General features: G+C 28.7%; 1 protein-coding gene across 1 annotated transcript; it reads left to right on the forward strand.

Moving 5' to 3' along the window:
- Positions 1–11,241: 11,241 nt before the first annotated feature.
- On the forward strand, positions 11,242–12,522 carry LOC149055533 (uncharacterized). Its single transcript, XM_089226872.1, has 4 exons — positions 11,242–11,457; positions 11,534–11,618; positions 11,735–11,997; positions 12,077–12,522. The coding sequence occupies exons 3-4, from the start codon at positions 11,759–11,761 to the stop codon at positions 12,213–12,215; spliced, it is 378 nt and encodes a 125-aa protein (XP_089082998.1). The 5' UTR covers positions 11,242–11,457; positions 11,534–11,618; positions 11,735–11,758; the 3' UTR covers positions 12,216–12,522.
- Positions 12,523–13,029: the final 507 nt, after the last annotated feature.

Here is a 13,029-nt window from a genome sequence, read left to right on the forward strand (position 1 = left end):
AGCTAAAAAAAATTAAAAATCTTTGGTCACAATTATTTTTTATAAGCGTTTATAGTTCAAATTTTTACGATATCTGTCGAAAACGCGAAAATTTGCAAGTAATTTTGAAGTTGAAAAATCATAAAATTTTTTGTGTTCATAACTAAGGATTAAAAATACGACATTAAGTTTTCCATAAGTTATGATTTTTTTTATATTTTCTTTTTGGGTTGAAAATAAACAGCAATCAAAGAATGAACTAGAATGAATTACTTATTTTAACGACAATAAGAAATCAATAAATTGTTTAAAGAATTATCAATCCATAAAAAAACTATTTATAAAATATAATACAAGTCTATGTTCATCTGCTCCCGTTGAGCGTTTATTTTCATTCGCTAGTTTTGTGCACTCACCCAGTAGATCTAATGTATCAGACAAAACGTTTGAAAAATTAGTTTTTCTTAAAGGTAATCAATATTTTATTCATAAAAACAACATTTAATTTGAAAACTAACCTCAATTTTTATATTCATTTTTGACCAGAAGTCCATAACCAGTTATAATAAAGATGTAATTTTTATGCAATTTATTAATTTTGGTGTATTCATATTATATACTGATGTATCAGGTACTGTATTAGTTTTTGTTATAAACTTATAAATTTATAATGTGAACCAATTGACTTATTGTATTATTTAATATAATTATGACTATATAAGTATTATTTACGTATTGACATTATAGTGAATTATGCATAGACGTTTTAAGTTTAATAGTAAATAAAATTCGATTAGAAAAATAAAAGTATCATGTATCTATTGTATCTTGATACACTAATTGCACGTATCATGATACTTTTTTTTGAGTGTCTTGCCCAACCTCGATTATTTAAACATTTTCCAACAGTTTTCAAAAAAATTGAGAAAAAAAAAAAGTGACAGAAAAACGGGAATTTTTACACAAAACCAGTTTTCGACCAAATCGATTTTTTTATATGGTTGTAATTCAAAAACTAATCACTGTAAATACTTGAAATTTTCACCAAATGTATATGTTACTGTTATATATATATACAGTTTAATTTTCAAAAAAATTTTGACTTTTTTTTAGTTATTTATAGACAACTGAAATTTTCAATTTTTCTGAAAATTTTTGTTTGAAGTGTCGGTCAGTTCGTGTCCAGACACCGTAGTGGTCACACGCATATTTCGCGATACGTTTTAATAGCTCTCGATAGCAGTGAGTAAATAAGCAAATACGACGTGGAATTCACCATACGGTAAAGTACCTATTTTATCTAAGCACAAAGTCCACCATTATAATTACGGTATTGCGATCGATTTTTCGGATAAAATAATTTTTATTTTATGATTTGCCATCATTTGCAAAACACACACACGAGACAAAAGAACAAACTGATCGTGACCGTCTTAATAACAGCGTAGGTACTGTAGCGTCCCAGCATACAGGAGGACAAACGACTGGTGTTGAGGTAGATGGATTGAGTGTAATAAGTATAACAACTTAATTTGTGATGAATTATTAGATATTTATTTGATTACTATGTAAATAAAACACTTTTTACTGCACAAATTGATTTGGTTGCAAAATATTCTAAGTCCGAATAATTAAATTGGACGGGTGTCTGGCGTGAAGGTGCTTGCTCTGACTCTGGTGGCTCACGTCTGAATTGGGTCTAATCGGGGCTCTCCTATATAGTCCAGATAGTCCTACTCCCTGCGTTTCCTCTCCTATCGATAAGATACGTATGTGTCCATGGCCGAGTCGTGCAAAAGCGTACGCGTGTATTATTCTAATATCGCAGCTTCCCACGCCCATGCTACCGGTCGGCCACATCCTGGTTATTCGCGATACGTAATCTCCATAACCCGAAGACATTAATCATATATCTCTAGAAACGCCTGTCAAGACTACGATTTCATATTTAATATTTCGTATATATATAATTCCAACTATGGTAATATTTTGGAAAGGCTAGGAGTTTGGCCTTCGATATAGCTATTGAGGTCCTACACAATAGAATTGGTTGGCGAACTCATACGCCCCAGGGTCACTTATATATATCTACGTGTATATGCGTGTTTAGATGTCTCAGCGGGACGTCAGTACATAGCAGTACATACAATGAAAGTTAATCACAATTTAATGAATATTTATACAAAACAATTTTGTGTATTGATATAATATTTTATTATAATAGATAGACACAGTCTCTCTTTGTGGGATTTACGTACTAATTAAAAATAAATAGATTCATTTTTTTTTTTTAAACTGACCGAAGTTAATATTTTTTCCATTTTAACGTCTAACTTGTTGAGTTAAATTTATAATTTTCTAATTGTTAACTATTAACTTATCAATCACGTGCCCTGTTAACTCAATTTAATTATTTTCATAACTTGCCCTGCACCTTTGAATTTCCCGAGGGACGAATATCCCTACAATAATGAATGAATTAAAATCGATATTTTTTATTCAAATACTTAATTTTCTCAAAATTTGAATTCGAAATATCTATAAAAACAAAACAAAAAACACTGGGTTTATTTATTTTTTACTTTTTTGGTTACAGTATGAACTACTATTATGATTACCTCGATTCAAATTTTCAATTCTTTGCATTTTTGTTCTTATTTTTTTTTTTTATTAAAATCGTTTGACGGAATAATTCTCGATGTATAGCTTAAAGCTTTGTATGTAACATTAAAATTATGTAAATAATATAGCACACATTTCTAATGGTTTGGTGAAGTCGGCGCCAAGAACGTAGTGAACACCAGATGCGTTTAGCCTAGTAAAAAAGGTGTTAAAAAAAGATGAGTCAGCAATGTGTCCTACATATATTACATTATTATACTTGTTTTTAAAAATCGTTAGTCACAGTTTTTTTTTATAAGAACCAAGAAACAATTACAATCACTAGCAGTGTATACTATTTAATTTTTGATTTTTCATCGGTTCATTGCAGGAGAGATGTAAAAACTGGACAATAAACATATAATATTCTATATACTCACTAAGATCATCTGCAAAAATACCTATATATAATATACGACAGTTATTAATAATACGATTATATTTAATTTAATGCCTACAATATTAAACGTTTAATAGTGTTTTGTAATATTATGATGAACTTCTTTCATTTTTAGATTATGGACGGAGTGATGAATGTATTGATTTTACAATGATGTGTGTTTTTTTTTTGTGTGTGTGTGTGTCTGTATGCAGTATAAATAGTCGAAATAATGCTTCAATTTCAAACTTTGGGGGTGGTTTCTGATGTAAAAGTGAATAACCTTGGTGCATTATAGGGTTCAAAAGTAAACATTTTCCAACAGTTTTCAAAAAAATTGAGAAAAAAAAAAAAAAGTGACAGAAAAACGGGAATTTTTACACAAAACCAGTTTTCGACCAAATCGATTTTTTTATATGGTTGTAATTCAAAAACTAATCACTGTAAATACTTGAAATGTTCACCAAATGTATATGTTACTGTTATATATATACAGTTTAATTTTCAAAAAAATGTTGACTTTTTTGAGTTATTTATAGACCACTGAAATTTTCGATTTTTATGAGAATTTTTTTTGACGTGTCGGTAAAAAAAATTTTGGATGACCAAAAAACTTGAAAATTTTAATACAAGGTTCCTAATGAGTTGTTCTTATAGTAGCTAAAAAAAATTAAAAATCTTTGGTCACAATTATTTTTTATAAGCATTTATAGTTCAAATTTTTACGATATCTGTCGAAAACGCGAAAATTTGCAAGTAATTTTGAAGTTGAAAAATCATAAAATTTTTTGTGTTCATAACTAAGGATTAAAAATACGACATTAAGTTTTCCATAAGTTATGATTTTTTTTATATTTTCTTTTTGGGTTGAAAATAAACAGCAATCAAAGAATGAACTAGAATGAATTACTTATTTTAACGACAATAAGAAATCAATAAATTGTTTAAAGAATTATCAATCCATAAAAAAACTATTTATAAAATATAATACAAGTCTATGTTCATCTGCTCCCGTTGAGCGTTTATTTTCATTCGCTAGTTTTGTGCACTCACCCAGTAGGTCTAATGTATCAGACAAAACGTTTGAAAAATTAGTTTTTCTTAAAGGTAATCAATATTTTATTCATAAAAACAACATTTAATTTGAAAACTAACCTCAATTTTTATATTCATTTTTGACCAGAAGTCCATAACCAGTTATAATAAAGATGTAATTTTTATGCAATTTATTAATTTTGGTGTATTCATATTATATACTGATGTATCAGGTACTGTATTAGTTTTTGTTATAAACTTATAAATTTATAATGTGTACCAATTGACTTATTGTATTATTTAATATAATTATGACTATATAAGTATTATTTACGTATTGACATTATAGTGAATTATTCATAGACGTTTTAAGTTTAATAGTAAATAAAATTCGATTAGAAAAATAAAAGTATCATGTATCTATTGTATCTTGATACACTAATTGCACGTATCATGATACTTTTTTTTGAGTGTCTTGCCCAACCTCGATTATTTAAACATTTTCCAACAGTTTTCAAAAAAATTGAGAAAAAAAAAAAGTGACAGAAAAACGGGAATTTTTACACAAAAACAGTTTTCGACCAAATCGATTTTTTTATATGGTTGTAATTCAAAAACTAATCACTGTAAATACTTGAAATTTTCACCAAATGTATATGTTACTGTTATATATATACAGTTTAATTTTCAAAAAAATTTTGACTTTTTTATAGTTATTTATAGACAACTGAAATTTTCAATTTTTCTGAAAATTTTTGTTTGAAGTGTCGGTCAGTTCGTGTCCAGACACCGTAGTGGTCACACGCATATTTCGCGATACGTTTTAATAGCTCTCGATAGCAGTGAGTAAATAAGCAATTACGACGTGGAATTCACCATACGGTAAAGTACCAATTTTATCTAAGCACAAAGTCCACCATTATAATTACCGTATCGCGATCGATTTTTCGGATAAAATAATTTTTATTTTATGATTTGCCATCATTTGCAAAACACACACACGGGACAAAAGAACAAACTGATCGTGACCGTCTTAATAACAGCGTAGGTACTGTAGCGTCCCAGCATACAGGAGGACAAACGACTGGTGTTGAGGTAGATGGATTGAGTGTAATAAGTATAACAACTTAATTTGTGATGAATTATTAGATATTTATTTGATTACTATGTAAATAAAACACTTTTTACTGCACAAATTGATTTGGTTGCAAAATATTCTAAGTCCGAATAATTAAATTGGACTGGTGTCTGGCGTGAAGGTGCTTGCTCTGACTCTGGTGGCTCACGTCTGAATTGGGTCTAATCGGGGCTCTCCTATATAGTCCAGATAGTCCTACTCCCTGCGTTTCCTCTCCTATCGATAAGATACGTATGTGTCCATGGCCGAGTCGTGCAAAAGCGTACGCGTGTATTATTCTAATATCGCAGCTTCCCACGCCCATGCGACCGGTCGGCCACATCCTGGTTATTCGCGATACGTAATCTCCATAACCCGACGACATTAATCATATATCTCTAGAAACGCCTGTCAAGACTACGATTTCATATTTAATATTTCGTATATATATAATTCCAACTATGGTAATATTTTGGAAAGGCTAGGAGTTTGGCCTTCGATATAGCTATTGAGGTCCTACACAATAGAATTGGTTGGCGAACTCATACGCCCCAGGGTCACTTATATATATCTACGTGTATATGCGTGTTTAGATGTCTCAGCGGGACGTCAGTACATAGCAGTACATACAATGAAAGTTAATCACAATTTAATGAATATTTATACAAAACAATTTTGTGTATTGATATAATATTTTATTATAATAGATAGACACAGTCTCTCTTTGTGGGATTTACGTACTAATTAAAAATAAATAGATTCATTTTTTTTTTTTTAAACTGACCGAAGTTAATATTTTTTCCATTTTAACGTCTAACTTGTTGAGTTAAATTTATAATTTTCTAATTGTTAACTATTAACTTATCAATCACGTGCCCTGTTAACTCAATTTAATTATTTTCATAACTTGCCCTGCACCTTTGAATTTCCCGAGGGACGAATATCCCTACAATAATGAATGAATTAAAATCGATATTTTTTATTCAAATACTTAATTTTCTCAAAATTTGAATTCGAAATATCTATAAAAACAAAACAAAAAACACTGGGTTTATTTATTTTTTACTTTTTTGGTTACAGTATGAACTACTATTATGATTACCTCGATTCAAATTTTCAATTCTTTGCATTTTTGTTCTTATTTTTTTTTTTTATTAAAATCGTTTGACGGAATAATTCTCGATGTATAGCTTAAAGCTTTGTATGTAACATTAAAATTATGTAAATAATATAGCACACATTTCTAATGGTTTGGTGAAGTCGGCGCCAAGAACGTAGTGAACACCAGATGCGTTTAGCCTAGTAAAAAAGATGTTAAAAAAAGATGAGTCAGCAATGTGTCCTACATATATTACATTATTATACTTGTTTTTAAAAATCGTTAGTCACAGTTTTTTTTATAAGAACCAAGAAACAATTACAATCACTAGCAGTGTATTCTATTTAATTTTTGATTTTTCATCGGTTCATTGCAGGAGAGATGTAAAAACTGGACAATAAACATATAATATTCTATATACTCACTAAGATCATCTGCAAAAATACCTATATATAATATACGACAGTTATTAATAATACGATTATATTTAATTTAATGCCTACAATATTAAACGCTTAATAGTGTTTTGTAATATTATGATGAACTTCTTTCATTTTTAGATTATGGACGGAGTGATGAATGTATTGATTTTACAATGATGTGTGTTTTTTTTTTGTGTGTGTGTGTGTCTGTATGCAGTATAAATAGTCGAAATAATGCTTCAATTTCAAACTTTGGGGGTGGTTTCTGATGTAAAAGTGAATAACCTTGGTGCATTATAGGGTTCAAAAGTAAACATTTTCCAACAGTTTTCAAAAAAATTGAGAAAAAAAAAAAAAAGTGACAGAAAAACGGGAATTTTTACACAAAACCAGTTTTCGACCAAATCGATTTTTTTATATGGTTGTAATTCAAAAACTAATCACTGTAAATACTTGAAATGTTCACCAAATGTATATGTTACTGTTATATATATACAGTTTAATTTTCAAAAAAATGTTGACTTTTTTGAGTTATTTATAGACCACTGAAATTTTCGATTTTTATGAGAATTTTTTTTGACGTGTCGGTAAAAAAAATTTTGGATGACCAAAAAACTTGAAAATTTTAATACAAGGTTCCTAATGAGTTGTTCTTATAGTAGCTAAAAAAAATTAAAAATCTTTGGTCACAATTATTTTTTATAAGCATTTATAGTTCAAATTTTTACGATATCTGTCGAAAACGCGAAAATTTGCAAGTAATTTTGAAGTTGAAAAATCATAAAATTTTTTGTGTTCATAACTAAGGATTAAAAATACGACATTAAGTTTTCCATAAGTTATGATTTTTTTTATATTTTCTTTTTGGGTTGAAAATAAACAGCAATCAAAGAATGAACTAGAATGAATTACTTATTTTAACGACAATAAGAAATCAATAAATTGTTTAAAGAATTATCAATCCATAAAAAAACTATTTATAAAATATAATACAAGTCTATGTTCATCTGCTCCCGTTGAGCGTTTATTTTCATTCGCTAGTTTTGTGCACTCACCCAGTAGGTCTAATGTATCAGACAAAACGTTTGAAAAATTAGTTTTTCTTAAAGGTAATCAATATTTTATTCATAAAAACAACATTTAATTTGAAAACTAACCTCAATTTTTATATTCATTTTTGACCAGAAGTCCATAACCAGTTATAATAAAGATGTAATTTTTATGCAATTTATTAATTTTGGTGTATTCATATTATATACTGATGTATCAGGTACTGTATTAGTTTTTGTTATAAACTTATAAATTTATAATGTGTACCAATTGACTTATTGTATTATTTAATATAATTATGACTATATAAGTATTATTTACGTATTGACATTATAGTGAATTATTCATAGACGTTTTAAGTTTAATAGTAAATAAAATTCGATTAGAAAAATAAAAGTATCATGTATCTATTGTATCTTGATACACTAATTGCACGTATCATGATACTTTTTTTTGAGTGTCTTGCCCAACCTCGATTATTTAAACATTTTCCAACAGTTTTCAAAAAAATTGAGAAAAAAAAAAGTGACAGAAAAACGGGAATTTTTACACAAAACCAGTTTTCGACCAAATCGATTTTTTTATATGGTTGTAATTCAAAAACTAATCACTGTAAATACTTGAAATTTTCACCAAATGTATATGTTACTGTTATATATATACAGTTTAATTTTCAAAAAAATTTTGACTTTTTTATAGTTATTTATAGACAACTGAAATTTTCAATTTTTCTGAAAATTTTTGTTTGAAGTGTCGGTCAGTTCGTGTCCAGACACCGTAGTGGTCACACGCATATTTCGCGATACGTTTTAATAGCTCTCGATAGCAGTGAGTAAATAAGCAATTACGACGTGGAATTCACCATACGGTAAAGTACCAATTTTATCTAAGCACAAAGTCCACCATTATAATTACCGTATCGCGATCGATTTTTCGGATAAAATAATTTTTATTTTATGATTTGCCATCATTTGCAAAACACACACACGGGACAAAAGAACAAACTGATCGTGACCGTCTTAATAACAGCGTAGGTACTGTAGCGTCCCAGCATACAGGAGGACAAACGACTGGTGTTGAGGTAGATGGATTGAGTGTAATAAGTATAACAACTTAATTTGTGATGAATTATTAGATATTTATTTGATTACTATGTAAATAAAACACTTTTTACTGCACAAATTGATTTGGTTGCAAAATATTCTAAGTCCGAATAATTAAATTGGACTGGTGTCTGGCGTGAAGGTGCTTGCTCTGACTCTGGTGGCTCACGTCTGAATTGGGTCTAATCGGGGCTCTCCTATATAGTCCAGATAGTCCTACTCCCTGCGTTTCCTCTCCTATCGATAAGATACGTATGTGTCCATGGCCGAGTCGTGCAAAAGCGTACGCGTGTATTATTCTAATATCGCAGCTTCCCACGCCCATGCGACCGGTCGGCCACATCCTGGTTATTCGCGATACGTAATCTCCATAACCCGACGACATTAATCATATATCTCTAGAAACGCCTGTCAAGACTACGATTTCATATTTAATATTTCGTATATATATAATTCCAACTATGGTAATATTTTGGAAAGGCTAGGAGTTTGGCCTTCGATATAGCTATTGAGGTCCTACACAATAGAATTGGTTGGCGAACTCATACGCCCCAGGGTCACTTATATATATCTACGTGTATATGCGTGTTTAGATGTCTCAGCGGGACGTCAGTACATAGCAGTACATACAATGAAAGTTAATCACAATTTAATGAATATTTATACAAAACAATTTTGTGTATTGATATAATATTTTATTATAATAGATAGACACAGTCTCTCTTTGTGGGATTTACGTACTAATTAAAAATAAATAGATTCATTTTTTTTTTTTAAACTGACCGAAGTTAATATTTTTTCCATTTTAACGTCTAACTTGTTGAGTTAAATTTATAATTTTCTAATTGTTAACTATTAACTTATCAATCACGTGCCCTGTTAACTCAATTTAATTATTTTCATAACTTGCCCTGCACCTTTGAATTTCCCGAGGGACGAATATCCCTACAATAATGAATGAATTAAAATCGATATTTTTTATAATTTGAATTCGAAATATCTATAAAAACAAAACAAAAAACACTGGGTTTATTTATTTTTTACTTTTTTGGTTACAGTATGAACTACTATTATGATTACCTCGATTCAAATTTTCAATTCTTTGCATTTTTGTTCTTATTTTTTTTTTTTATTAAAATCGTTTGACGGAATAATTCTCGATGTATAGCTTAAAGCTTTGTATGTAACATTAAAATTATGTAAATAATATAGCACACATTTCTAATGGTTTGGTGAAGTCGGCGCCAAGAACGTAGTGAACACCAGATGCGTTTAGCCTAGTAAAAAAGGTGTTAAAAAAAGATGAGTCAGCAATGTGTCCTACATATATTACATTATTATACTTGTTTTTAAAAATCGTTAGTCACAGTTTTTTTTTATAAGAACCAAGAAACAATTACAATCACTAGCAGTGTATTCTATTTAATTTTTGATTTTTCATCGGTTCATTGCAGGAGAGATGTAAAAACTGGACAATAAACATATAATATTCTATATACTCACTAAGATCATCTGCAAAAATACCTATATATAATATACGACAGTTATTAATAATACGATTATATTTAATTTAATGCCTACAATATTAAACGTTTAATAGTGTTTTGTAATATTATGATGAACTTCTTTCATTTTTAGATTATGGACGGAGTGATGAATGTATTGATTTTACAATGATGTGTGTTTTTTTTTTTGTGTGTGTGTGTGTCTGTATGCAGTATAAATAGTCGAAATAATGCTTCAATTTCAAACTTTGGGGGTGGTTTCTGATGTAAAAGTGAATAACCTTGGTGCATTATAGGGTTCAAAAGTAAACATTTTCCAACAGTTTTCAAAAAAATTGAGAAAAAAAAAAAAAAAAGTGACAGAAAAACGGGAATTTTTACACAAAACCAGTTTTCGACCAAATCGATTTTTTTATATGGTTGTAATTCAAAAACTAATCACTGTAAATACTTGAAATGTTCACCAAATGTGTATGTTACTGTTATATATATACAGTTTAATTTTCAAAAAAATGTTGACTTTTTTGAGTTATTTATAGACCACTGAAATTTTCGATTTTTATGAGAATTTTTTTTGACGTGTCGGTAAAAAAAATTTTGGATGACCAAAAAACTTGAAAATTTTAATACAAGGTTCCTAATGAGTTGTTCTTATTGTAGCTAAAAAAAATTAAAAATCTTTGGTCACAATTATTTTTTATAAGCGTTTATAGTTCAAATTTTTACGATATCTGTCGAAAACGCGAAAATTTGCAAGTAATTTTGAAGTTGAAAAATCATAAAATTTTTTGTGTTCATAACTAAGGATTAAAAATACGACATTAAGTTTTCCATAAGTTATGATTTTTTTTATATTTTCTTTTTGGGTTGAAAATAAACAGCAATCAAAGAATGAACTAGAATGAATTACTTATTTTAACGACAATAAGAAATCAATAAATTGTTTAAAGAATTATCAATCCATAAAAAAACTATTTATAAAATATAATACAAGTCTATGTTCATCTGCTCCCGTTGAGCGTTTATTTTCATTCGCTAGTTTTGTGCACTCACCCAGTAGATCTAATGTATCAGACAAAACGTTTGAAAAATTAGTTTTTCTTAAAGGTAATCAATATTTTATTCATAAAAACAACATTTAATTTGAAAACTAACCTCAATTTTTATATTCATTTTTGACCAGAAGTCCATAACCAGTTATAATAAAGATGTAATTTTTATGCAATTTATTAATTTTGGTGTATTCATATTATATACTGATGTATCAGGTACTGTATTAGTTTTTGTTATAAACTTATAAATTTATAATGTGTACCAATTGACTTATTGTATTATTTAATATAATTATGACTATATAAGTATTATTTATGTATTGACATTATAGTGACTGATTGATCTGCCTTTTGAAATGAAGTGGCTCCAATTTCCAGTACGGTTGTCATTTGCAATGACCATCAACCAATCTCAGGGTCAGACGTTTGACAGGGTTGGTTTATATCTGCCATCTCCCGTGTTCACTCACGGGCAGTTGTATGTTGCGTTTTCGAGAGCAAGTAATGCTCAATCTGTCAGAGTCGGCATGTATGCTGACGGCAACGGTCGTTATGTCACAAAGAATGTTGTGTATAGAGAGGTATTACTCAACAGGTAGTAGTCTTGGTGAATTGTCAACAAAGTAAATATGTCGACCTTCCAATAATTTTTTTTTTATATATTATATTCACAGTAGCTTTTTTCAATTGAATGATATATTTTCTTTGAGACTTACTAACCCGAGACTACAGAAATATTTACAACATTTTTATGTTGTACCGTCATGGATCCATTTGATCCACCGGGCGTTATTTGCAATTGAAGTTCCCTAGTCCTTAGGGATCCGTATATTTGGGAACTTCATGGACTGTTGAGTAATCGACTGTCCACTGCGGAGAGAAAGTTCAATAACCTCCACGTGGTTCTCTCTGGATGCGAATCCGCAACAAAGCGGATTCGTAACTAATGTCGAACATGTCTTTTAAAATTTGAATATACTCATTAAAAATTGTGCATATTTTTACTACTACATTTTTGTTCCATCTTATCTCTGTAATTGTTACTGCCTATTGATTTGTTTGTTAAATAAAAATTAAATGCATGATAAATTTATAAGCAACTTAATGTTTTTGTATAAAATACATATATAAATATATAATGTGTATTATATTTATTGTAATTAAACTATTCAATTGTTTGTATGTAAAAAATATCATGTACATAATTGTAATTTGACCATTGTATTTTTATACCATTACATGTTGTGGCCAATTGGTTGTTATTTTAAACATGTGTAAATTAAATACAGTATAATGTCTAAATGTCAATTTATATTGTTCATATAAAATACATATTATCTTTACATTGTGCTACTATTTTAATATTGTGTTATTACTTATACCAGATGATCTATATAAAATATTGTTTAACCATCGTTGCTGTTTTTGATTCAATATAAATTATTATATTATTGTATTTTTTATTGTTTTGCAATTTGTTTTATTATTTTTAAACGTATAAATATTTAATTAATACTCAACACTTACAGAGTAAAATATAGCTACATTCATACGGTAAATATATTTTATTTTTTATTAATCCAAAACATAAATTACAATGTATTAGCATGTATTTTCACCTATAATT

Source organism: Diuraphis noxia, unplaced genomic scaffold, assembly GCF_037042655.1.
Source record: "Diuraphis noxia isolate RWA-SAM2 unplaced genomic scaffold, SU_Dnox_SAM2 contig0004, whole genome shotgun sequence".
NCBI lineage: Eukaryota > Metazoa > Arthropoda > Insecta > Hemiptera > Aphididae > Diuraphis > Diuraphis noxia.